We start from the raw sequence: 27,448 nt of genomic DNA, 5'->3' as shown, positions 1-27,448 counted from the left end.
AGGTTCTGCAAGACCAGTATCTGGGAAGGAGAGAGGGACTTAATTATAGGTTATCAGGAATGTACCCTGAGCTTGCTGGCTTGAATTCAGATCACTAGCCCCAAATATAAGGGTTACATTGGAATTAGCCCTTTTTAGCCTTCTCATATCCACTGAGCCAAACCATTCAGGGCTGGAAGGTTATTTTTATTTGATATTGAGTTAAAAGTACGTTTAGTGATCATCTGAAACAAAACTTCTGAACAGGGCTTGCTATTCTTCAAAGTTCTAAACAAGAAGGCAAAATAATTTTACAAAACATTTACCCAAAGAGGAAAATATTTCATGGGATATTTTCAAACACCATAAATTAAGGTATGAATATATTGTTTCAATTTAACTCTGTGGTGAAAAACATAATTCTGTTACTTATGAACTGTGCAATTCCTTTCTTCCTGACCTAGATGGAGAGTCCCTGAGAAAATAAATTCTGCATGCCATTACATTTCTTCTTACTGTGGTCTGCTAATTATTGCCCAAAAGAAGGAAATCTGTGCTTGATATCAAACTCCTCTTCTGAGCAACCTTGATACTTAGTTATCGCCTACAAGGCTTGCTAAGAAATCCCCAGAACCAAAGTTCACATTTCATCATTTATTCTCCCTGCCTTCTGTTGCCTACAGTATCCTACTAAAAACATTAATTATATTTTCATAACTCTAGCAATGGGAACAGGATAATGACTTGACTATGATTACAATATGAATAAAGTATAAACTTTCTAATTAGAATATGCTTAGAATGCAGGGTGTTTCATTACCTGAAATTTGATTATATATAACACTCTGCTTGTTAAGTAGGAAGCATTACTTGGTTTCTTGTTTGTTTCTGTATCCAATTTCTGACTAGTTCATCTTGATTTACAAAGCTGCGCATAGTTTTAAACTGGTTTCTTTAGGTGGATTGACAGTAGAACAAAACAGGTCTTTGTGGGAACTTGTCCTGTGAGCGATGTGTGAAGCAGTATAAATGGAGATGCTGCACAAAGCTCACATAGCTAACAGGCACTGCTACAAAATTAAACTTGATTTCCATGGGTTAAGAAATGAATGGAAGTAAGAATGAGAATAGTACTTTCACTTAAAAATAGCTGCAGAAAGAGAGAGAACTGAACACCTTGTTTCCTGAATTTTGGCAAACTAGAGAAAGTTAATTCCAGAGATGTGAGCAATGAAAGCTAAGTCTTAGCTTTAGGAATCATTCTGCCTGGGGCAAATCGTACTCACACCTGTGATGTTTACAGCTAACCCTGTTAGGGCGATTAATTTTTAGCATATCCCTCATGGTAGAAGATTCACTGGAAATGGATTTTCAACAGCAATTAGAATCGGAATTTTTCTTGAGAATTTCATTTTTAACCCTATATTTTTAATTAATGAAGGGAGGTATAATATGCCACTGTTTTAGCATTCCTGAAAGAATTATGGTGTACAAAAAAAAAATCTTAATGAACGATTATATTAGTTACTTTTGAATGATATTCAAATTCTTTTCCCCCCACAATAGTATCATCTTTCTGTTAAAGGACACTTTATTTTTTTTAAAAATCTTTATTGTTCAGATTATTACAGTTGTTCCTTTTTTTTCCCCCCATAGCTCCCCTCCACCCGGTTCCCACCCCACCCCATGCCCTTATCCCCCCACTGTCCTCATCCATAGGTGTATGATTTTTGTCCAGTCTCGTCCCGCACCCCTCACACCCCTTTCCCCCCGAGGATTGTCAGTCCACTCCCTTTCTATGCTCCTGATTCTATTATATTCACCAGATTATTATATTCATCAGATTTTTTATTCACTTGATTTTTAGATTCACTTGTTGATAGGTAAGTATTTGTTGTTCATAAATTTTATCTTTACCTTTTTCTTCTTCTACCTCTTCTTAAAGAATACCTTTCAGCATTTCATATAATACTGGTTTGGCAGTGATGAACTCCTTTAGCTTTTTCTTATCTGTGAAGCTCTTTATCTGACCTTCAATTCTGAATGATAGCTTTGCTGGGTAGAGTAATCTTGTTTGTAGGTTCTTGCTATTCATCACTTTGAATATTTCTTGCCATTCCCATCTGGCCTGCATAGTTTCTGTTGAGAAATCAGCTGACAATCGTATGGGTACTCCCTTGTAGGTAACTAACTGTTTTTCTCTTGCTGCTTTTAATATTCTCTCTTTGTCTTTTGCTTTTGGCATTTTAATTATGATGTGTCTTGGTGTGGTACTCTTTGGATTCCTTTTGTTTGGGGTTGTGTGCGCTTCCTGGACTTGTAAGTCTATTTCTTTCATCAGGTAGGGGAAGTTTTCTGTCATTATTTCTTCAAATAGCTTTTCAGTATCTTGCTCTCTCTCTTCTTCTGGCACCCCCATAATTCGGATGTTAGTACGCTTGAAGTTGTTCCAGAGGCTCCTTATACTATCTTCATATTTTTGGATTCTTTTTTCTTTTTGCTTTTCCTGTTGGGTGTTTTTTGCTTCTTTGTATTTCAAATCTTTGACTTGATTCTTGGGATCCTCTCTAGTCTGCTGTTGGATATCTGTATATTATTTTTTATTTCAGTCAGTGTATGCTTAATTTCTAGTTGGTCCTTTTTCATATCCTCGAGGGTCTTGCTAAATTTATCGGCCTTACCTAGAAAATTCTTGAAAAACCTTATAACTGTGGTTTTGAACTTTATATCCAGTAGTTTGCTTTCCTCCATTTCTTTAATTTGTGACCTGTTTCTTTGTCTCTGCATTTTGGCTGTTTCCCTGAGTTGATAGAGTGGCTTTGTGTGTTAGGTGTCCTATAGGACCCAGTGGCTCAGCCTCCCCAGTTACCTGAGGTGGACACTCTTGGTGCACCCCTTTTTGGGCTCTGTGCACAGTCTTGTTGTAGTTAAGCCTTGATTGTTGTTAGTATCACTGGGAGGAATTGTCCTCCAGGCCAGCTGGCTGTGAGGATCAGCTGTGTCTACAATGGGAGAACTTCTGTGCTGGAGACACCCTTATGAGGCAAGACTTGCTTCAGTGGGGCTTTGGTGCTTACTGAGTCTGCCCCCTGAGTGTGTCCTTTATGGATCCGAGGAGTTGTAATCTGGATGGTCCCACTCTTACCACTGGGTACACTGGCTCTTGGATCTCCAAGGCGGTGCTAATTTAACCTCTGCCTGAGGTCACCCAGTAGGAGCTACAGAGAGATCTGCAGATTCCTCTTCTTTGTTTGGGGTTTGGAGGTGCCCAGATGAGGCCCAGCTGTGAAGCAATGCAGGCTGCTGTGGGGCCTTGGGCCTTCTTTTGAGTCTCTTTGACTCAGCTGCAGTTTGTTAGGTAATTTTAGATGTTCTGGGTCTCTTTGACTCAGCTGCAGTTTGTTAGGTAATTTTAGATTTCAAAGGACCAGGCCATTCATATGCAAAAGCCTCTGCGCACAGCTTGGGTGTGGCAGGGTCTCAGGGCGGAACAAACAAAATGGCCTGCCCTAAGAGGCCCCCTGGGTCTCAGTGTCCCTTGGTAATCGCTGCAAGCACCTCTGAGAGAAAGCCGTCCTCGAGTTCCGCCCACTGCCAGTCAGTCCAGTTTCTCCCCGTATGAGTCTGGGTCCCCAGAGTCTCGCCCGGAACTGGAGTTCAGAGCACTCGGGAGCTTGTGTCTCCCTGCAGATTGAAAAATCTAGCCGCGTACTCAGTTGCCAGCCCTCTCCGCATGCGCGCCTCCGTACCTCTGCCTTCCACACCTCCTCTGAGTCTCAGTGTGCTTTTCTCTTTCCTTCTAGTTTTAGAATTTCCACTTAGCCAGCCTTCCTGTGGTTCTGAATGATGTCCGTTTTGTCTTTTAGTTGTAGTTTTGAAGTTGTTGTGCGAGGCAGCAAGTTCAGGTGTTTACCTATGCCGCCATCTTGGTTTCTCTCCAAAGGACACTTTATATTAAGGTTATTAAGGTTAATATTTAAGCATCTGTACTAATTAAAGGGTAATATGCTAATTAGGGTGGACGTCTTCCAGGCGTCCATCTGGATGTTCATCCGGACAAAGCCACAGCAGCCGTGAGCCCCAATGGCTGCGAGGCATGGGGCTCAGGCCTCGCAGCCGCCGTGGCCAGCAATGGCAGCAGCATTGGGGTGATGGGGGTGGCGCTTTCCCCTGATCAGCCCAGTTGCCTCCTGCAGAGGGAGGCTCCCCAGGGGGAGCGGGCCTAAGCCACCAGTAGGACATCCCCTGAGGGCTCCGGGACTGTGAGATGGGGCAAGCCGAGCTGAGGAACACCCCCCCCCCCAACCCCAGTGCACAAATTTTCGTGCACCAGGCCTCTAGTATATCTATAAAATCGAAATATAAAATCAAAACTTAGTTTTCTAAGTGCAAAAGCCTTGAAAGATCATTTAATTTAACAAGGCTACTTTCAAGATCTTTAAAGGAAAAAGATCTGTGGGAGATTCCACTGAATTTAGGAATCTTAGTTAAAGAAGAAACCTTATTTATCAAGTGAATACTTTTTTAAAAAGGTTAGAATAAACTTAAGGTGTATCAAAAGACACTACTACTTAACATATACATAAAGTCTTAGCCACCACTAATTCATATAGCATATTTTATAGTAAATGTTATCCCTGCTCTAAATATTCTGCTGTCAGACAATGCACTTTGTTAATATAACACAGCAACCCCAAAATGAAATTGGGTGAGGACTTCAAAACCCAAGAAGATAGCAAGAATAAATTGTAAATATAACATCTGTATCAACATGCTGATGATGAAAAATATTTTACAAAATATAAAGTATTCTTTAACAGAAGGATGAAACTATGTGTGTGTGTGTGTGGGGGGGGGGGGACGAGATTTGAATACCATTCAAGAATAATATAATCTTTCATTATAATTTTTTTGTATATCATAATTCAGAAATGCTTTTAAATGTTAACTTTATCATTCTTTCTAAATTAATTAATTTCTTTAAAAGGTCACAGCTAATGTGACAATGGCATATTTCACTTCCTTCATTAATTGGGGAAAGATAGGCTTTAAAAAATGAAATTTTAAGGAAAATTCCAGTTCTAATTGCTGTTGAAAATCCATTTCCATGGAATCTCCTGCATTAAACCTCCCCACAAAATAGGGCATTTTATATCTTACTTAATCATATTTAAATATATAATTTTTTAAGTTTTCTGGTAACAGTCCCATAGTCTAAATTTGATTAGAGAATAAAAGATCTCTGGATTTGGGAGCAATAACTTACTAGTACTAGTATATGACTGTCTTTTAGGCTGTGGCTTTCAAATCATAAGCTACATTTTAAATCTTTTTAATATGGCTAGCACATTGTGGGGTATCAAGTATCTTCTAAAATAAATACAAGCAAAAAAAATAGATGAGGGAGTCAGATTGGGGGGAAAATGAGGGTAGGTAGGGAAAATTAGGAAGCAGTCAGGAGTGCTGCTGGGAAGTGCACCTGCTAGCGATGAACTACAAGGGGGATTTAAACTTTCTAGCAGCCAGTAAGACATAAGCTCTGCTTCTACCTAACTCAATGTCTGTAACATGCCAAAATTCTCAAAACAGCATAACTAATCTTGTTATTCAAACCCAAAGTTTCAGCTTTCCCAAAGAGAACACCCACCATACAATATAGTAAGCAATGGTCTCTAAAACATCCTTACAATACAAAGCATTTCACAGAGCTGCTTTCTACTCCAGTTCTCAAAGTGCACGTTATATAATGCTAAGCACAGTATGGTAAAAAAAAAAAAAAAAAAAAATTTCTCAGGGGTGCGATGCAGGTATAGCTGCCTGATATTCATAGGATCTATAGCAAGGCACTGCATAGCATAATGACATCATGAATAGTACTCAATTGAGTCTAAAAACATTTTCTCTATTATGAAAATTTCCAAACATGCAAAAAAGTTAAAAAAGTAATACTGATACATAGCCATATATACACTGTATAGAGACAACTATTGGCATTTTACCTATTTGCTTATGTGTGTGTACATTTAAAATAAGGTGCAGATATCAACTCACTTCACCTGTTAATCATATATATCCTAGAAATATTTTCTCCTGCTTAACCACAATACCATTACCCATACTTCAGAAAAATGAAAAATAATTCCATGTTATTGAATGTAGCCGTCTACACTGACATTTCCTCAACTACCCTGAGTTGTTTATCTCTCTTTTGATCTAGAAGGGTTTCCTCTATTACACTGTTTTTGAAAATACTAGGCAAGTTGTCTTCAAGAATATACCACATTATGGTTTTATCTGATTGTTTTCTAATGGTGTAATTTAACTCACTGCTTTCTCTCCTATATTTCTATAAAGTGGAAGTTCAGTTTAAAGTCTTGATTGGATCCGGGTTTAATACTGTTTATAATAGTTCATATAGCCTGCTACTATGAACTTCATATTACTCTAAGTCACGAAGCACAAAGTGTCCCATTCTTGCCTAGTCAGCAATGAAAAATTTGACGGATCACTTGGTTAAACTGGTGACAGCATTGATCTCTTCAAAGTATAAAGATTAGCAATAATCTACGGGGGTCATTTCAATGCACTGTTCCATAATAGTATTTCATTTCATGATTTTAACATCCATTCAATATCCTTTGCCTGAATAAATCATTTTAAATGTTAACTTTATCATTCTTTCTAAATTAATTAATTTCTTAAAAAGGTCACAGCTAATGTCAGTTTTGAGGTATAATCTCTATACAGTAAAACTATGATTCTATGAATCTGACAACCAAAATACAGAACACTTCCATCACTCTAAAAAGTTCCTTTATGCCCCTCGTGGCCAATCCCCGCTACCACTCCCCAGGCAACACTGATTTTTTAATATGTGCCTATAGTTTTGCCTTTCTCAAATGTCATAAAAATGGAACGATAAAGTATATAACTATCTGAGGAGCTCATTCCTTTTATATATATATATTTTTTTTAACTGATTTTAGAGAGGAAGGGAGAGGGAGAGGGAGAGAGAGATAGAAACATCAATGATGAGAGAAAATCATTGATCAGGAGATCATTCCTTTTTATTGGTGAATGGTATTCAACTGTATGGATGTGCTATAATGTTTATTCATTCACCATCTGAAGGACATTCTGAGTTGTTTCTAGTTTGGAATGCTAATAAATATTTGCATACAATAACTGTTATCTTAACAATATTATATGCAAAGATGTTTCTCTTGAACTAATATCTAAAAAAATGGTATTTGGGGTTATATGATTATACTAGTGACCCAGTACATAGATTCATGCACATTGAAAGGAAATTAATTAGAAAGTGGCCGGCAGGGTAAGAAGGGCCAGTCACGCCCTGGAGCCAACCTCCCTTGGTCCCTCCCCAGCCGGTCGGCCAGCCGAACCTGGGGTGGCGCCACAGCTTGAAGGGCATCTGTGGAGTGAGCGGGGTCCCTCTGGCTGGTGGGGTCCCTCCACCTGGCCTGTGGGAATTTAGCCGAAACCAGCTCTCTGACATCCCCCGAGGGGTCCCGGTGTGCAAGGAATCGGGCTCCTTCCTCTCTGGTTCTGGGGTGCGTCACCAGAGAACCACCACTGCCAGGTCACTGCAGCTTGTCAGCTCCTGTGTTGAGCATCTGCTCCTTGGTGGTCAGTGGACGTCATACCTACCAGCCAGTCGGCCTGTCAGCCAGTCGCTTAGCCTTTTACATATACAGATTATGCTTAAGCCTACCAGACCGCTGTACCGATTTTTCGGTAATTTCAGAATCTAAGGTGGAATATTGGCGCTAGATGAAAAGTAGACCTATTTTCTACAATGTCTCCAAGTTCCATCTTATTCTAACCACTTGTTTGCATGTAACTAACATTTTTCTATATCATGTTGATTTTTTCTCTTTAATGCTCAGGAGCCTAGGTATAGGGGACAGTTAGGTTCAGGGCCTCAGGTCTGGTAGGGTTAATTTTATAAGAAACATATTTTCAACATGGCTGTACCATTTTGTATTCCCACTAACAATGTATGAGGATCATTTTTCTGCATCCTTTCCAGTGCTTGAAATTGTAAAAATTTTATTTTAGTCATTCAAATGTGTGTAGTGTAGTTTTAATTTGAATCTCCTTGATAACTAATAATGTTGAACATCTTTTCATGTGCTTACTTGCCATTAAAATATTTTGCCCATTTTTCAATTGGGTTATCCCTTTTCTTATTATTGACATGTGAGGGCTAAGTATATATTCTGGATACCAAACCTTTATTGATAAGTGCTTTGCAAATATATTCCCTCAACCTGTACTTTTGTTTTCATTATCTTAACAGTGTTTTTCTAAGAGAAGAACTTTTAGTTTCAATGAAAAACAATTTTTCAATTAATTCTTTAATGCACCATGTTTTTTGTTTCAAATCTAAGGAGTCTTTAAAGAATCATGAAAATTATCACCTATGTTTTCTTCTGGAAGTTCCATAATTTTAGATTTTACATTTAGTCTATAATACACTTTGAGTTAATTTTTGTACATGGTGCAAATACTAATAGAGGTTCTTTTAAAATTATATATGTATGTCAAAGTTCTAGTGCCACTGAGTTGCATTTGTATATATGTATATTTTAATCCTCACTTGAGGATATGCTTTTTATTGATTTTAGAGAGATAGAAGGAGGGAGGGAGGTAGAGAGAGAAACATCAATGTGAAAGAGAAACATCACTGATCAGCTACCTCCCATATGTGCCCCAACTAGAGACTGAATCTGCAACATAGGTATGTGCCCTGATGGGGAATCAAACCCACAACCTTTTCGGTGTATGGGATGACAATACAACCAACTGAACCACCCGGCCTGGGCTTACTGCAATATTCTATCACATTAATCTATGCATCTATTCTTTTACTAGTACCACCTCGTCTAGATGATTGTAGCTTTAATGTTTTGAAATCAGTACCGTGCATCTTGCAACTCTGTTCTTTTTAAAAATTTTAGCTATTCTAATTCCTTTGCTTTTCCATACACATTTTGGAATCAGTTTGTTGATTTCAACAACAAAAAGCCTACTATGATTGTGATTCGGATTATATTGAAACTGTAAGTAAGTTTGGGGGAGAACTGACATCTTAACAATATTGAGTATTCCAATCCATGAACACTGCATTCCTGTGATAAACTCCACTTGTCTGTTATGTATTGTCCTTTCTATTTATTAGTGAATATAATGTTGATGATTTTTGTGTCTAAGTCCAATGAGGAATATTGTTCTATAGTTGTATTGGCTTTTTTTCTCATGATGTCTTCATCTGGTTTTGGTGTCTAGCTCAGTTGCTAAAGAAATTCACCCAACGGGAGAGGCTCAGTGATCACTGAGCCTCTCCCGTTGGGTGAATTTCTTTAGCAACTGACATCGACCTGTTTACCAGGAGGTTATGTTTCAATTCCTGATCAGGGCACAAGAAGGGTTGTAGGCATGATCCCCAGTAGGGGGTGTACAGGAGGCGGCCAATCAATGATTCTCTCTCATCATTGATATTTCTATCTTTCTCTCCCTCTCCCTTCTTCTCTGAAATCAATAAAACCATATTTTAAAAATAAAGAAGTTCACGTGCATGCATTAAAAGGACTTAAAACAGAAATAAAATTTTTATATATCTTAGAAGAACACCAGAATATTAAAAATCTTGTAGAGTAAGCTCAAATCCATATTTTTTTTAAAATATGAGTGTTTACATATAAATGTTTATATTATAGAAATTTTATAAAAATTACATTTCATCACTGAGATTCTATACTTTCTAGCATTTCAAGCACATATATAACAGAAACTTGCATTTTTTCTGTACATGTGATTTTATAACTTTTGTTCTTAATTTTTTTCATACTAATACATACACTTTTACATTATGTTTTTATTGGCTGCATTATATTCTCCAAGAGTAACACTGTAATTTACTTAACCTATTCCCTAGTACTGGTCAGTTTTGCGGTTTCCAATTTCCAGCTGAATATATTTTTAAAACTTATTATGTTATAAGCATCAGAAAACTTCTAATGAACCTGCAAATTTTCATCACATTATATTTGCACATAAAAAGTTCTGATCCTATTTCAACAAGATAGTAAAAATAATAGGAATTTATCAGAGGCAAAGAATAATTGTCCCATTCCTTTTTTAAAATATATTTTTATTGATTTCAGAGAGGAAGGGAGAAGGAGAGATAGGAACATCAATGATGAGAAAGAATCATTGATTGGCTGCCTCCTGCACACCCGCTATCGGGGATCAAGCCCACAACCCAGGCTTGTGCCCTTGACCGGAATCAAACCCAGGACCCTTCAGTCTGCAGACCAACATTCTATCCACTGGGCCAAACCAGCTAGGGCTAATTGTCCCATTCTTTAATCAATTATTTGGATATTGAAAAAGCACATGTTTCCTAATATTGTTTATAAAAATTTGCTTTTTTATCCAGGCAGTTAAAATATTAAAAATAAAAGACATTGCCATTTCCTTTTTTAAAAATGGAATTCAAAAAAATTATTGCTATAATCAACTTAATATCACATTTACTACAGATAGAATACTACTATTACATAATTCAGAATATCAATACTGAGTTCTATTCACTTAAAACTTTCAAACCTACAAACTCTTTTTTTTTTTTTACTATGATAAAAAGTAATAGCTTGAATATCTACTAGTTACTCATATAAGAAATACCTTATTTGGATAAGTTACTGGGTCTGACTATTTTTATGTATTTTATTATTTCACAAAAAGAGCTAGTAATATTAATAGCTCAGAAATACTTTTGGAGTGAGTTCTAGGAGTAAAGTTGGTTTTATTGTCATTTAAGGAAAAATACAAAGCTAAAGTTAATATAGGCTTATTTCTTTTTAGGAAAGTAAATCTGTTCAGTGTAGCTAATTAGAGATTATAAGATTTTCTTTTATAAAAAATTTCAGCCCATTCTCCTTTAAGTAAAATATTATCCTAGTTTTCTAAAATGCTTGATATATATATATATATATATATATATATATATATATATATATATATTACATACATTTTATCAATATTTTATTTTTGCTATGTAAAAGTTTAATTAAAAGATACCCAAGGCATTAAGAATGAGATATATTTCTACTATAAGCTAAAATAATTAGTTTTCTTCCTTGAAGTCTAGTCTCTCTTCCTCCCATTCACTCTATATTCATAAGTCCATAAAACACCAATATCAAACTGAGAGAAGGGAAAATATATACTAGAAATACTCAAAATGTTCTTCTTGTTCAATATACATGCAACGTAAGCTTTTTTCTAGTCAAGAAATAATATTTGGTTCCCTCTCCCACTTTTTTTGTTATTGCTGGAATCCTTAATAAGCAACATCTGCAAAAATAAACAATTGCATTTTTATCTAAAGACTGAATATAAAATGAGTTCTGATCATCCCAAACAGAGGACTATTCTTTCAATAAGAGGGTAGAGCTATTGTTAGTTGCAATTATACAGAGAGGGTTTATGTAGAATCTACCCAAAGTACCTACTGATTTATTTCAGCAGCCAAGCAAACTACTCAGATTTTCACTGGCAAATAATGCAAAACGGACAATGCTGCAATATCTGCTTCTGGCAGTAGAGAAACCTATTAAGAAAGTAAATTCTTTTCCCTAATATTCTATTTCTCTCATTTATTTTTAAGGAAAAGTTAAAATAAGTTGGTGCTGTGTTTTAACAAGCAAATATTCTGTAGTATTCTAATAATTGAAACAATGCTTTGATAAACTAATCATAACTTTAAAAGGTATGGACAGCCCTGGCCGGTGTGATTCAGTTGGTTGGAGCATCATCCAGTGCACTGGAAGGTCGCAGGTTTGATTTCCAGTCAGGGCACATACCTAGGTTGCAGGTTCGACTAGGGCATTCACACATTGATGTTTCTCTCTCAATGAAGGAATGAATGAATGAATGAATGAATGAATCCTATATAATAAAACCCTAATGTGCAAATCGACCAAATGGAACGACCATCGTTATGACAGGTTGCTATGACGTGCACTGACCACAGGGGGCAGACGCTCAACGCAGGAGCTGCCCCATGGTGGTCAGTGTGATCCCATAGGGGGAGCAACACCTGCCATTGCAGGCAGGCAGTAAGGAGTGAGGGATCCCAGACTGCTAGAGCCCCAGACTGCAAGAGGGATGTCCTGGATTACAAGAGGGTGCAAGCTGGGCTGAGGGAGTCCCTGCTCCCCAATGCATGAATATCGTGCACCAGGCCTCTAGTATATATATAAAAACTGTGGGCAGTTGAAACAAAGAGTATTCTGGTATAAAGATTTTTAATTCTCCTCATTTTGTTCTACAAGGTACAATTCAAAAGATATATTATGAATGTTCAAGAATATTTTTATGGAAGGACCCACAATGAAATGCTTAAAACATATTATAAGTGGAATATGGAAGGAGTAATCTGACAAGGAAATTTTGCCTTTCAACAATTAAAACATGGGTACTTAGTATTTTAAGATAATGTGCCTTCAATTACTTTTGAACCATCTTCATTATTACCTATAGGACATTTTAACTTATTTATTTTTAAAAATCTTTTTATTGATTTTAGAGAGAGAGGAGGGGAGAGTGAGAAAAACACTAATCGGCTGCCTCCTGCATGCCCCCTACTGGGGATCAAGCCCACAACCCAATCATGTGCCCATGACGGGGAATCCAACTGAAGACCTCTCTGTGCATGGGACAATGCTCAACCAACTTAGCCATACCAGCAGGCACTATATTTTTAGTAAATGAATAACTCAAGAACAACTTCCCTAAATGGACATAAACAGTTTTATCATCAGAGCAGTTCTATGGGAAGTAAGCCTTTTCTTCCCCAGAATTCTGCTGTAAATGATCAAAATGTTAATGGTTTTATCAAGGAATATTTTTTTCTTTCCTCAAAAAAGACTGACATTACAAAGTAGGATTGTAACCCCAACTCAATTTAATCCTTTTCAAGAGTCTTTGCTAATACTTCTTCCTCTGTTTACCCCTTAAAAATATCCATTTCCCAATATTTTTATGTTTCGTAAATGATTTTTGGGTGGGGAATGGAAGAAGGGAGAGGGATAGAGATAATAGAAAGATCGATGAGAGAGAAACATCATCAATCAGCTGCCTCTGGCACACCCCCTACTGGGGAGGGAGCCCGCAACCTGGGCATATGCCAACCAGGAATAGAACTGGTGACCTCCTGGTTCCTGGATCAGTGCTCAACCCCTGAGCCACACCAGCTGGGCCATTTCCTAATATGTATTTAATCATCAATTCACTTCACTCACTCACTCTTTGTCTCCGTCTCAGTACTCCTTTCTATTTAGACTACTTTTACTCTTGGTCAAATGAACCTGTAAGTATAGCCTCAGTAATGAGCTCAATGAGGATTACATCCAAAACTATGTCCCCAGTCCTAACGTCTCTCTGGAAAGCATGTGGGATACCCATTTTCCCCCTAAAGAAAATCCTTGAAACATGCTCTAGGAACTTAGTGAGAACTTCAATAGCATAAAAAAATGACATAGAAACTACAACAAATAACCAGTTAGAAGTGAAGAATACAATAACTGAAATGAAGAATACACTAGAAGGAATCAACAGATTACATGAAGCAGAGGATCAAATCAATGATTTGGAAAACATGGTAGCAGAAAATACCCAATCAGAGCAGCATAAAAAAAAAAGAATTTTAAAAAAATGAGGAAAGTCTAAGGGACTTTTGGAACAACATCAAGCATAACAGCATCTGCGTCATAGGGGTACCAGAAGAAGACAGAAAGGGTTTGTACATCAACTGTAATTATAAAATAAAAATTAGTTTTCTGTTTAAAAATTAATATTCACAGTTAATTATATCAGTTCCTCACAACTACCTTGGGAGATAATATTATTCCTTTTTCACAGATGAAAAAACAAATCCAGACAGTTTTAATAATCTCCCTATGATTACATATTTACAAAGAAATACAACCAGGGCTCAAGATCATGCCCTCTGACTCCAAATTCCACTATTCTGCCCCACTATTCCATATTGCCTCAATTTTAGAAACGAATCTCAGTCTGATTTCTAGTTTCACCATTCAGAGCATCATTTCTTCAGGAAAATTAGACTATTTGCATGCTAATTTAAGAAACTTTTCCAAATTTTTATATCAAGAGACATCACCCCAAAATGTAACTTCCCCTAATTTCTTACTCTGTACTTCCCAAGTCCCTTAATTCAGACATGGTAGACACAGTATAGAAACCATCTGCTTTCTACTCTCACTTCCTCATGGTCAGTTTCTGGTCTTTATTCCTTTTCCTGGAATTTAAGCCAAATCTAAACACATGGGAAAGCTGAAAAGTTATTTCTTCTTTGCTCTTTCCTATGTTTTAAACCTGCCTTAGTTATAAGATCAAATGTCAGACCACAACCAAAAGACTTGTATGCATGCATATAAGCATAACCAATGGACAGAGACAGCCGGGGGGTGAGGGCATGTATGAGAGTGGGGGAGGGCAATGGGGAGATATGGACACATATGTAATACCTTAATCAATAAAAAAAAAAAAATGGGAAAAAAAGTGTCAGACCAAATCTCAATTACCTAGGCAACCTAAAATTAGAAACATGCTCAGAAATCTGGGTAGTTTCTAGATCAGTAATTCCCAACCTTTGTTATTGCTTCCACTGTTCACATTCCCATGTTACTCTTATCAAATATAGAAAATAGTATATCTGAATTAACAGGAGAGTAATAAGTATTTTGGGGAAGGACAGGGAAGAGCGATCCTAACACATTCTCTCCCAACAGAGAATGCCTCTATCAAAACTAAGGGAGACAGAGGTAAATAATGTGTGTGCTTCAGTCTTCTCAAGTCAAGAGATCTTCTACTATCCTTATCATTTAACTCCCTGCTTGGTTGTTTACAGTTTCTGGTCAATGTTCTTTTGCTTACTCATGTCCTTGAGTGATTTCACATACATGGGACATGTCTATACTTTGGCCAGGTGTCTAGACAAAAGCATGCATAGGAAAGATTTGTTTAAATGGTTTATTTAAAAAACAGATCTTTTTGGTTTTAATTATAAAACTAAAACAAACCAAATAATTTTTACACAAAATACTACTATCATAAATCTATAAACCACATGCCTAATCCTTTATAAAAATTCTCTCTGCTGCTATTCTTAGAACATTCCTGTGGCTAGGGGCAGGCATAATTATCTTCATTTTCCAGATGAGAAACCTGGGGCTCAGAGAATTAAGAGATTTGCTTGAGGTCACACAATTAATCAGGAGCAGCAGAGGCAGGACCCATAAAAAGATGCCTTTTAGTTTAGGGCATTCTGTTAAAGTGACAAGTAGAAAGTGTTTCCCCACAGCTTTCAAGGTTTTCTAAACAGTAAAAGAAAAAACAGCTGAAATTTTTGCAGAGTACACATTTCAATTTGTACTGTGTTTTTAACTTAAATTCTGACACTGGTATATTGTTTTGCACAGAGGGCCAAAGCTGCTAGCTTGTTCCAAAGGAAACGTTGCAGGATTATCCAGTAGTTTTAAAAGCACAAGACAAAATTCCAAAGTTAGAAAAATTCACTTAGGAAAGAAAAATTATGTTTGCTAAGCAATGTTCTAAAAGAGGAGGATTTACTTTTTAATCATGTTCCGCACAGATTTTTCAATACAGAGACCTAAACAATATAGGGTAACTAAGTGGTAAGCCACATATGCTAACTATGTACCATTCAACTGGAATGCAAAAAGCTCAAGCAGCAATTGTGTAGTGTCATGAGGCAACACACATGTTTTTATTAGCACTCATTAAAAGTTAGTCACATTGAGAGGTCTTGTCCAACCAGAATGGTATGCCCCAAGTTATTGATCTTAAAAGAGACAAAAATACTGACTGGCCATTGTTTCACAATGTTAAACAAAAAAGAATAATAATATTAATTTCCTGCTAATAGCATATGAGGAATTTATGGATTTAACTCTTTCAAGCAGAATAACTGGTAATGTCCACAAACCAAATGATTTTAACCCTTTATTTTTTATTGAATCTATTGGGGTGATTTTACCTTTTAAAATAAATCTATATTGTAAGTCATTTGCTTGGGGCAGCCATATAGAATAATTACCATACTGAAGCTAGTTAACTTCTTCAAAGATAGTTGCCTTGTTTTGGTCGTATTAATATGTCATACGAATAACCTATGCATGCTGACAACTAATTCAGGAGTCCAGTCACATCAGGAAAAAATTAGGCTGTGCCATGATTCATTTAGTCTAAAGCTCAGTATTCACATGTGACTTCCTTAACTTCAGTTGACAGCATTTCCTCATTCTTCAAAGGAAAACAAAGATGTTTTTGATGACAAGAATACAAAGAGCTAAGGGATAAAATTAAGGTATATTTTGAATGACAAATGCAAGTCACGTATAACAAAATATTACTACATTTTATTTTTATAGTTTTTTTAAAATATTATTTTGTCCTATAATGCTTCTCACTTTATTCTTACATCATCCCTGTGTGGAAGAAAGAAAGTGTTATTGTTATTTATTTTTATTCTAACTTGTAAAGTTGATATAACTTACCCATGGTTATAGAGAGAGTGAGTCAGGAGCCACACCAGGAGTCTGAAGAGTCTACTCCTGATGCTGCCCTGACCCCAAGCTTAGGGCTCCTTCCAACATGTCAAATTATACAATGTGTCATAGGTTAGACTTAAATACAGCACATAGCATGGCTATCTCTCTGCTGTCTATAGGAACAATCTGAAAAAGTATGAGTTAGCATGTACTCAGCACTATCCTAGGCATCTCAAGAATTCAAAAGATTTATGTGCTTTAGTTGAAGAGATGAAAGTAATTGTCATGAAGTAAAATTGGAGAGCAAGCAATATTTGCTGGAATTTAAATGGTGTTTAAAATAAGAGATTAACTGGCTGGCTTTTTCAAACGGGGCTTGCAGAAGTATTTGGATTGAAAGGGAGTCACCAGAGATCCAAGGCTGATTGGCAGCCTTACAGATTTAAAAACTGTCTTTTCATTCAGCCCCAATCCAATGGGACAAAGTGAGGGAGTCACGTATCTCTACTACTTATGGCAAATTTGCAAAGGTGTCTCAGAATGGGAAAGGCATTTTATGTCTTCAAAGACCATTGCTAAATCTTAAGCAAGCAGGTCCTCAAAAGGTCAAAGCCTAAAGTGATACACAAGTTTAATTTAGAACATCAGCAACTCATCTTCCTTCATACATTTCTTGTACCTCTTCCGGTCACATATTAAAACTAGAAACTGGGTTCACCCACAGAAGCAGGAGAGATTATGTTCGCTATTCACACAGGCCACTGTGTTTCAGCCTTTCTTGAAATGTCTATAACTTGATAATGAACAGAGAACAAGATGACTTAGATAACCACTTCTACAGAGAGGAGAAATTCCATGTTTTTAATGTTAGATTGTATGAGTAGTATTGTATGTAATTCAACTTTTAACTTTACTAACTGAACTAAAACTATATTTCAAAGCTTTAATTCAGCTATTTTAAATCAAAAGCCTTTTTATATTATAAGGTCTTGATATAAGTACTAATTTGCTCACTGTTGCTTCTTTTTTCTTCTTCTTTTTTTAAAATATATTTTTATTGATTTCAGAGAGGAAGGGAGAGGGAGAGAGAGAGATAGAAACATCAATGATGAGAATCATTGATCCGCTGCCTCCTGCACGCCCGACATTGGGGATCGAGCCCACAGCCCAGGCATATGCCCTTGACCGGAATCGAACCTGGGACCCTTGAGTCCACAGGCCGACGCTCTATCCTCTGAGCCAAACCGGCCAGGACTCACTGTTGCTTCTTGTATACTGGCCTTATCTCCCCAGCTAGACTATCAACAGCATGGAGGCTAGATCAAGGTCTTATTTTCATCTCAGTATTGCCTACCACAGATACCACTAGGAACTCAAAGACTTTAAAACTGACAATGACACTGATTTTCCTTCCCTATGGCTTCTCCAGCACCCAAACAAGACAGGATCTTTAGCTTGCTCTTATTTTTCGTGTGTGTTTTTTAATGTTCCAGCTTCACTTTTACTGTCTCATCTGATAACAAACAAAAAAAAAAGATCTTGCTTTTAGTTTCAATTTCCAGGTTTGGCTAAAATCTGGAACTGTGGGTATAGATTTTACCTTCCAAAAAGTTTACCTCTTCTATTTGATAATTGGCATAAGACAACAGCATTACCTTTTACCACCATATTATCAGTGATTGTTTAAAGTTAACTCAGATTAACTAGGTTCTTCATTCACCACTGTTTCTTCTACCACTTATCTTCTTATATTTGGGAGTATATCCCTAAATACAGGGATAAGCAAAAATAGGTTTACAGTTGTGAGTATGTGAAAGAGTTAATAAAGTTATTGTAATAATCAAAACTTGCATGTCTTTTTCCCTACCTTTGCCCACCCCTGTATTTTTTAAATAAACTCTTAGTAAGGATGATTCTTTTGCCCTATCAAGAACTCTAAATTAAAAGTACTTCCCTCACAGCACATTAAAGAACTTGCTCTATTTTTTACAAGTAGCAGATGAGAAGTCAGATATCTACAGCATGATAGTTGCTTTATGGCTAACCTCTTTTTTCCCTTTCTCTGAAAGTTAATAGGAATTTCTATCATTGGAGCTAAAAAATATCACCATATGTCTAATATCCTTCTATCTGAAAGCCTAAGATTTTCTTAAACTTTATGAAATTGGGCTTTTTTCTTCTTTACTTTTCATCATTTCTTCTGAACTCTCCTAGCCTTCTGGAATTTCCTAACTCAATCTTCCATATCTCAAATTTCACTTCATCATTTTTATAACTTTGGCCTTTTAGACCAACCCATTGGCTTGATCTTCCAAATTACAAATTCAGTCTATTCTTTTCCATCCTGCTATTCATCCTACTAAGATGTTTACTTTACATTTCTACAGCCACAGTTGCAGTTTTTAAGAAATGTCATAGATTTCTTTTTTTTTTTAAAAAACAGCAGCCTATCCTTGTTTTATGGATATTGAAAGTTTTTTGAATTACTGATAGATACCAATTATACCTTTTAAAAGTTCTTTTCTTCATCTTATATTACCTCTGTTAAATGGGCGTAGGAGGTAGGGTTTCCAGTCAGTCTCACATCTCATGGTTTTGGTTTTCCTAAAAAGTGTAGTGCTTCTTAGTCTGCTAATATTTATAAATGAGAGCCTAGGTCTCATGGTAGCCACATGTGCCTATTTAAGTTGAAATAAATTAAATTAAAATTCAGTTCTTTAGTTTCATAAGCCATATTTCAAATACTCAGCTGGTACATGTGGCTAGTGGCTACCATACTGGATAGAAATGATATGACATATTTCCATCATCATAGAAAATTACTCTGGATAGTACTGGTATAAAATAAGCCATATTCAATATAGAATGAATTACTAAAGCAGAATTGAGAATCACTACTGCTTTGGAAGTGAATTCCGATACTAATTATATAATCCTTATCTCTGGTTGAAAGGATAAAAAATAATAGTTTGATAGCTTTTGCTTTAGCAGGCATAGGAAGCATGTTGAACACTTCCATGTATAAAAGATTCCTTGTTGAGCTCTGAGACCAACAATGATCAGGAATATTGCTCTGCATTTGCCATTCATGGCATTTCCCCACTTTAGAGAGCTGTTCTTATGACTTTATCTTGAGGGCAACTGTTAGATAACCATTGGAGTGATACAGAGCTTGTTAATTCTGATTTTGGCATTTTAGAGTTTTACTGAAAAAATCTTAACTTCCAACAATCTATATAATAAAAGCCTAAGCAACTGTTACGGTGGAACGACCAGAACAACCGGTCACTATGATGTGCACTGACCACCAGGGGGCAGACGCTCAATGCAGGAGCTGCCCCCTGGTGGTCAGTGAGCTCCCACAGGGGGAGCACCGCTGAGCCAGAAGCCGGGCTCAAGGCTGGCGAGCACAGTGGCGGTGGCGGGAGCCTCTTCTGCCGCCTAAGAAGCAGCAAGCCAAGCAGTAAGGAGCAGTGAGCAGGCAGGCAGTAAGGAGCAAGGGGTCCTGGACTGCAAGAGGGCGCAGGCCAGGCTGAGCCCCCCACCGCCCAGTACACAAATTTCATGCACTGGGCCTCTAGTATTGTATAACAGATTCTTAAGCTGTTTAGCTGCATTTATTTTTTAGCTGCATCCTATTTTATATCTTAAATTTACTTAATTTTCTTTTCTGATTTTTTCAATTTTTTAATATTGCAGTTTTATTTTTTCTTCTGTCATTTCATTGAAATTTGGGGAAAACTGAAAGATAAGTACGTTTTTAGTCAGCCATTTTGAATTAGAAGCCTTAGTAACATTGGACTTACTTTTCTTACTAGGTAGCTCAAAGAAGGCCTTAATAAAGGTGTCCCTAGAGAAGCCTTAAGATTAGAGTTAATTGCCTCTGTAAACCAGGGAGTTTTTAATTTAAATTTACTAGAGAATAGCTGACCTTGCAGTCATTATATGAGGGTCAAAGAACTGTCCATGGTTCAGTAATAAAGAGTTTAAATTAAAGCAACAGCATCACATGTGTAAAAGCAACAACAATATTTTAATATAGATGATAATAACTTATCCCACATTACTATTTTAACTTTATTAAAAACTAGATCTAAACCCGCCAGTGTGGCTCAGTGGTTGAGCATCAACCTATGAACCAGAAGGTCACAGTTGGATACTGGTCAGAACACGTGCCCGAATTGCGGGCTTGATCCCCAGTAGGAGGCAGCAGATCGATGACTTTCTCTCATCATTGATGTTTCTATTTCTCCCTTTACCTTCCTCTCTGAAATTAATAAAAACATATTTTAAAAAAACTAGATCCAGCATCATGTTCTATAAGCTTTCAAGTTTACAGGAAACAAAAGAATCAAATTACTATAATGTCTTCTGATAAAGGCTAATGATGGAATATAGAACATTGACATATATAAGTATATACTATGATGTCAAATATATTACTCAAATTGATGACTTCAGTGACATGAGTAATTTCAAAACAAACAAGTCAGCCACCTGGTAATAGAAGGCTGAGATTTAGTAACATATAATTCTTCACAGAACAAAAAAGCATTTAAAATAATCCCTAGCTTAGTTTGGCATTTCATATCCATGATGTTGTAAATGGCCTACATCACCAAATGACCTTCAAAACCAGATCTGATTAATATAAAGTTACCACAGAATTCTTACTACTAACAGTATAAATTTACTGGAAATTATTATACATATATAGCTCCATCACCTACAAGAATACTTCCTTGTTAATGGTATATGTTTGAATTTGCATCTGCCAAAGCAAAAAAAAAAAATGAAAACAAAACAAAAACCAAAAAAGAAAAATATATATAACTTAGTTCCAAAAATAAAACCCAATTTGAATAATTATATTAACTTTAGAATGTAAAGCCAACTATTCCAACTAGAAATAAACTTGATAAGATATCCAAGAAAATGTCTACCATAAAGTTCTAAAAAAATGTCACTCAACCTTATGAATAAGCAGATAAAGTGGAAAACAATTAAGACCGAGGTTGAAATAATCAGCTCCAAAGCTATGGGGAAATTCAAATTTACTCTTGATACTTTTAGAAGCCAAAAATCCTACAGGTACCAAATTAATCACTGTTGGGGAATCAAATCATAACAATTTCTTTCAGCCAAAGAAGTATTACATGAAGCATTAGGATGCTTATCTACACCCACTAATACCATTTCTGAAGAGAGAAACAACAGGTCACCTGGGTACCTCTATCTCTCTCCTCTTTGCCCTCAAAAGCTGTGACTTTGAGGTTATTTTAAAATACTTCATATTCATCAAGACGATGGTTACATATGAGGAGGAGAGTGGCAGTGACTAGGAGAGGCCAGTGATAGTCTCTTGATCTAGGTATTGGTTACATGACTGTGTCCACTTTGTGAAAATTCACTGAACTCCTATCATGACTTTGGCACTTTTCTATGTTTATGTTATACCTCAACAAAAGTTTATTAAATGAAAACATTTCATATTTATCTTTTTTCCACTTTTTGAAGTAGTTACTAGTCTAAGATTCCTGAATAAAGGATTTGTATCATTTCAGTGCTTGGGACCCAATAAAGGCAGGAGAATTAACATAGATCAGTAATCTATTGTACAATGGCAATAAGAACTACTTGATTTCCATTTCTTCATCCCACAGGACAGAACTGCTGCTGCAGGTGCATATTATACTCCATGAGTAGTTCAAAATTGCTTGAGTCCCTGTCCTCTAAGAGATAGATGATATTTGTGTATGTATATGTGAGAGAAAAAAAGCCAAGACACATAAACTACAAACTAATATCACATGTACCATATATGCGGGGAGGGCAATAAATGCCATTGGGAAGGAGAGACATTCCAACAGGATTCATCAGGTAATCACTACCTGAGGGAGTAGCATGTGAGCATGATGAACATCTTAGGATGAAGGAATGGGCTAGCATTTATAGAATACTTAATACCAGGTACTATGTAAGCATTTTCATAAACCTTATTAAACTCTCACAATACTGCTAAACCCACTGAGACCCTGACAAGTTAAGGGACTTGTTGAAGATCATACAGCCAATATATAACAGAGAATTTGACCTAAATCTTTTTATTCCAAGATCAGTTTCTTTGTACCACGCCATGCTGCCACTGTTTTAAACAAGAGCTTGTTACCTTTAGCCAAAAATCCAAAAAACATCTGAAATCTGACAAGTGGCAAGGAATTTTCCTAACCAATGTATACACTTTAAAATATTTTTACTCTTTAAAGTAACCTGACCAAAACCAAAATAAAACACACTGCATCTACTTAGAGAAAAGACTGATGTGAGAGAGAAACATTGATTAGTAGCCTGGTAACCTCTTGCGTGCACCTCAACTAAGGATTGAACTTGCAACTTGGGTAAATGCCCTATCCACTGAGCCAAACCAGCTAGGGCAGGATATGACATTTCTTAGCCCCTCCAGCAGCGGACCTTTGTTTTTTCCTCCAGGAGTGAGGTGGAAAAACCCTAGATCACCTTCTTGGATTCTTATAACCCAAGTTACCAAAAACACTGCGAGAGGCGTACCGGGAGCTTAGCCAATGAGCGGTCAGAAAAGGTGTTTCCTCTGCAGCTCACGCACAGAGGCAGGACTGCCGGCATGCCGCAGCTGGCAGGCCCTCTTCTCTCCGGGCCTGCGCCATCCATGGCTTGCCATACCACGCACACAGTCCCCTCCCGCCCACCTGCACGTGCAGCCTCCTCCTGAGCGTCGTGATGTTACGGCATCCCGGACAATTTGCATATTGCCTATATATATATATATATATATATATATATATATATATATATATTATTGATTTCAGAGAGGAAGGGAGAGGGAGAGAAAGATAGAAACATCAATGATGAGAGATTGACTGGCTGCCTCCTGTATGCCCCCTACTGGGGATCAAGCTGGCAACCTGGGCATGTGCCCTTGACCCGAATAGAACCCAGGATTCTTCAGCCCACAGACTGACACTCCATCTGTTGAGCCAAACCGGCTAGGGCTCACAAGTCTGTCTTAATGATATCTATATTTTAGTACCAAATGACTAGAAGAGATTTAATCCTATTTCCACCTCAATCCCACCTCTTCAAGTCCCAAGACAGCACTACCAGCCAATGGCAAGAGACTTCTTTTAAATAATCCCAGTCAAGGGGAAGTTTAAAAATCCTATGCATGCTCCTCATTATTAGACAACTCCCTTACACTAAGCTAAAACCTACCTCTGTTAGTTTGACCCATTGGTCTATGTTTACTTACATAGAATGCCACAGAACAAGTTTCTCTATTCTTCTAGAAAATATTCAAGTATACGAAGACCGCTATCAGTCTGTCCTTTTGGGAATGGGTGCTTTACCTATATAAATTTCCCAATAAAACATCTGTCATTATCCATCTTCTAATTTCAGTCAATTCCTGACAAACTGCTTAGCAGAGAAAGAAAAGGGGAACTAATGTAGATCTCCTACAAAATAATGAGGCACAAGTAATCAATTGTAACTATAATCCTTTAAGGAGAGTTACAGATGATCATGTAGTTATTACTCTTTCTTTGTTAGATGTCACTGAATCCAATAGCTTTCTGAAATAAAGCATACAAATGAAGACAGGGTCAGATGCTTCTGACAAAATTTTGGCTTTAGAGCGCGGCATCTAACTGGCTCAAGAATTTGCTATAAATGCAGCCAATTATTAGTCCTTCATTAGATAGATGAACAATCAGCCTAATGATTTTGCCTCAGTAAAATATTTCTTGCTGTTTTTGCCAGTATCTCCAATAACAAAACACCTGGTGTTTCTACCAATGACAAATGAGGCTTCCTCACAGTAAAAAAAAAAAAAAAAAAATGTTTTTAATCAATATTTTCATTGATTTTTTAGAGAGGGAGTGAGAGGGAGAGAAACATCGACAGATTGCCTCCTGCACACCCCCTACTGGGATTGAACCCGAAACTTGGGCATGTGCCCTAACCAGGAATCAAACCAGCAACCTTTTGGTGCACAGGTAGACGCCCAATAAACTGAGCCACACGAGCCAGGGCACTTCCTCACAATTTAAAAGAAGTAAAGGAATGAATAATAAAAGTGATAAACAAAAATAAAACTTAGTGATTAAACTTGAGACTCATGAAAAGGTTTAAGACCATAATGCCACAGCTGGTAGATAACACCAAGAAAACGGACAATGAGAAGTCTACAAAGAACTGATAGCATAAGAAGTACAAGTTCAAGAAGTCTTGTACTTATAAGAACAAGAAGCACAGTATGGTACACTGTGGCTAAATGCTTACTAAAACTGCATTATCATCCGATGAAAAACAATCAGAATTGCTTGTGCCAAAACTTACAGTAAGAATACAGGACCAGACAGTCACTTATTAGGAATAACACAGCCTTTTATTTAGGTTTACCCAATGATAAGACACACACTTGAGAAAATCTTCCCAAATGTTGCTTCAGCTTTTTTTTTTTTTTCTGAATCTGAACCTAAGGAAAAGAAGAGGTCCCTTGAGCACCTAAATTGAAAATATCCCTCTTTATTCTTCTTTACTGAACTGTCTTCCCCCTCATCAGTATGCATTATAATTCATAACTATATATCTTTGTGCTTGCTTATTGTCCAATGACCCAGGAAACTATAAGCAAAATCAACTCTTTTTAACATTGTATGCACTGAAGCACAGGGCCTTGTGCATGGAATGTACTCATTAAATATTTGTAGTTAGTGAAGGCAGAAAGAGAAAAAGAAAAGGGGACCCCAAGTTACTATAATCAGTTTGCTTCCAACATTAATTTCAATGTTGAGAAATTAATCACTTGTTGGACACTTATTACGATCTAGACCTTTTATATACATCATTTAATTTAGCCTCACAACAATCCTGCCAGGTTTCTCGTTTGAAACTAAAGTAAAGCTCAGAGAAACTAAATATTAAAATAATTTACTTAAGCTGCACAACTAGGAAATCTGAATTCCAGATTATGTGAATATCAGGTTTATCCGATGTGAATATCAGGTTTATCTGATGGCCCCCAAGATGCCCTTGTCTCCAATTATCTCCTCTCCATACAGCTATGGAGAAGTTGGAGGGGGAGACACCTTCAGCAAATTAGTAGCTTTATAAAACCCAAGACCTGTGGCTATGTAGACAGTCTTAATTTTCTTTCAGGTTGCAGAAATCCTGCTAAAGAAGTAAATGAGTTATAAAGAGCAAAACAAGCATTTTCACATTAATCAAACAATTCGATCCTCAACATACCTTTACAAGAGACCCATTACGTGAGTGAAAGCACTGGGCCTAAGAAAGTTTAATCCTTCACATTCCCCCTACAAACATATGGACGTGGGGTTTTCCAAAAACAAACAGTTGCTGCATAAAGTTGGCACAAAATTTTAGAGACACTCGTGCCACATAATCCTCCTTTTCCTACTGTAAATTGTGGGATCCAGATGGGAGCGTTCAACAACTCAATTTACCCATTTGCATTTTAAGTTTGATGAGGGACCCATTCACTCTTGGTGCAATTAGTTTAAGGGGTTGACTGCCAAATACATTCAGGAGGAGACAACACATCCAGGTCAAAGAAAGGGTGTGGGAATATCATTTCAGAAAGGGTTGCACGGCAGCCAAAACTAACTCTGGGCTGCGGTCCACACTCGCCCTCGCCAGCTCCTCTCATTTCCTCTTTCCCCTCCACTGAACCATTCCTTCCTGGAGTCAGATTTAACGCTACAGGCAGGTTCCTACCTTGGTCTGAACAGTCTTATCAAACTTGTCATTTTTGAAGCTAAACGTATTTTGATGTCTCTGAGGCCTGGAACGGGTCACGTTCCCTCTCTGGGAGCTCATCGCCGAAATCACAAAAATCACCAAACGCTGGGACTAGGAAGATTCAAGAAGCCAGAAGCTACCTCCTGGAGCAGACGCCTGTCACTGACCCGGAAGAAACTGATCTAGCTTTCTCGCCCCGCCCCCGCCAGTCCACGTGACGCCGCGCGGAGGTCAAAGGACATCCTCGGTCCCTCAGCTACTTGAAGGCTCTTCCTCGAGGACAGGACTCGATCCCTCCGCTCACCCGCACTCCAAACTCCGCAGACAAATCCCGCTTTCTTCGAAGCGACAATTCCCCCCATTGGTCCGAACGTGGATGTCCATCAAGGCGAAGGGGCGGGGAACCTTCACTTCCATTGGCCCTTCTTTTCCGCAGTCCCCGCCTCCTGCCGACATCAGCTCAGCCTCTCCTGGCGCCCGACTCCACTGGACGGCTTGTGATTGGTGGAAATCGGGTTAAACTGGACTGCGTCCCGCCCCCTGCCTGCTCGGAGGCTGGAGCCCGGGTCAGTTTTGGCATCTCCCTCCAGTCAGTGACCAAGTCCTGGCTCAGCGAGACTTCTGCTGGTCCCCCCTCGGTTCCCCTCCAGCCTCCCTCCCGCCACGAGGGCGAGCCCAGCGACTGGCAGGCAGAACCGGAGCCAGAAGGGAGGGTTAAAGAGAAGAAACACCTGGCTGGGTCTGGGTGGTGTCTGCAGTGCCATAAAGGGCGGTGGTGGCGGCGGCGGCGGCGGCGGCGGCGGCAGCAGCTGCGATCACGGCTGCTCGGGACCTGAGGGCCGACCGAGAGCCACCGGCGGCGGCGGCAGCTCCAGCGCCTCGCGCCGGGGCCGTTAGTCAGCAGAACGCGAGCCCGTGTGGAGGAGCAGGGCCGGCGCGAGGAGGCGAGGAGGGAGCGCGAGTGGGCCCTCTCGGGCGCTGCCGCCTTTCTGCGTCCCGTCGCCGGCACCGCAGCCCTCGTCCCTTCTGCTCGGCCGGTCCCGCCC

General features: G+C 38.0%; 1 protein-coding gene across 1 annotated transcript in view; it reads right to left on the bottom strand.

Annotated features, from left to right (window-relative positions):
* The window catches only part of C15H9orf85 (chromosome 15 C9orf85 homolog), a 44,898-nt gene extending 18,260 nt beyond the window's left edge, over nucleotides 1-26,638 (bottom strand). The window contains exon 1 of the mRNA XM_008142079.3: nucleotides 26,379-26,638. Within this exon, the coding sequence (XP_008140301.1) occupies nucleotides 26,379-26,480 (102 nt within the window). The 5' untranslated portion in view covers nucleotides 26,481-26,638. The remainder of the gene's footprint in view (nucleotides 1-26,378) is intronic.
* Between the last annotated feature and the right edge of the window lie 810 nt (nucleotides 26,639-27,448).

This window comes from Eptesicus fuscus, chromosome 15 (genome assembly GCF_027574615.1).
Source record: "Eptesicus fuscus isolate TK198812 chromosome 15, DD_ASM_mEF_20220401, whole genome shotgun sequence".
NCBI classification, from domain to species: Eukaryota; Metazoa; Chordata; class Mammalia; order Chiroptera; family Vespertilionidae; genus Eptesicus; species Eptesicus fuscus.
This window is presented reverse-complemented; position numbering and strand designations above follow the sequence as displayed.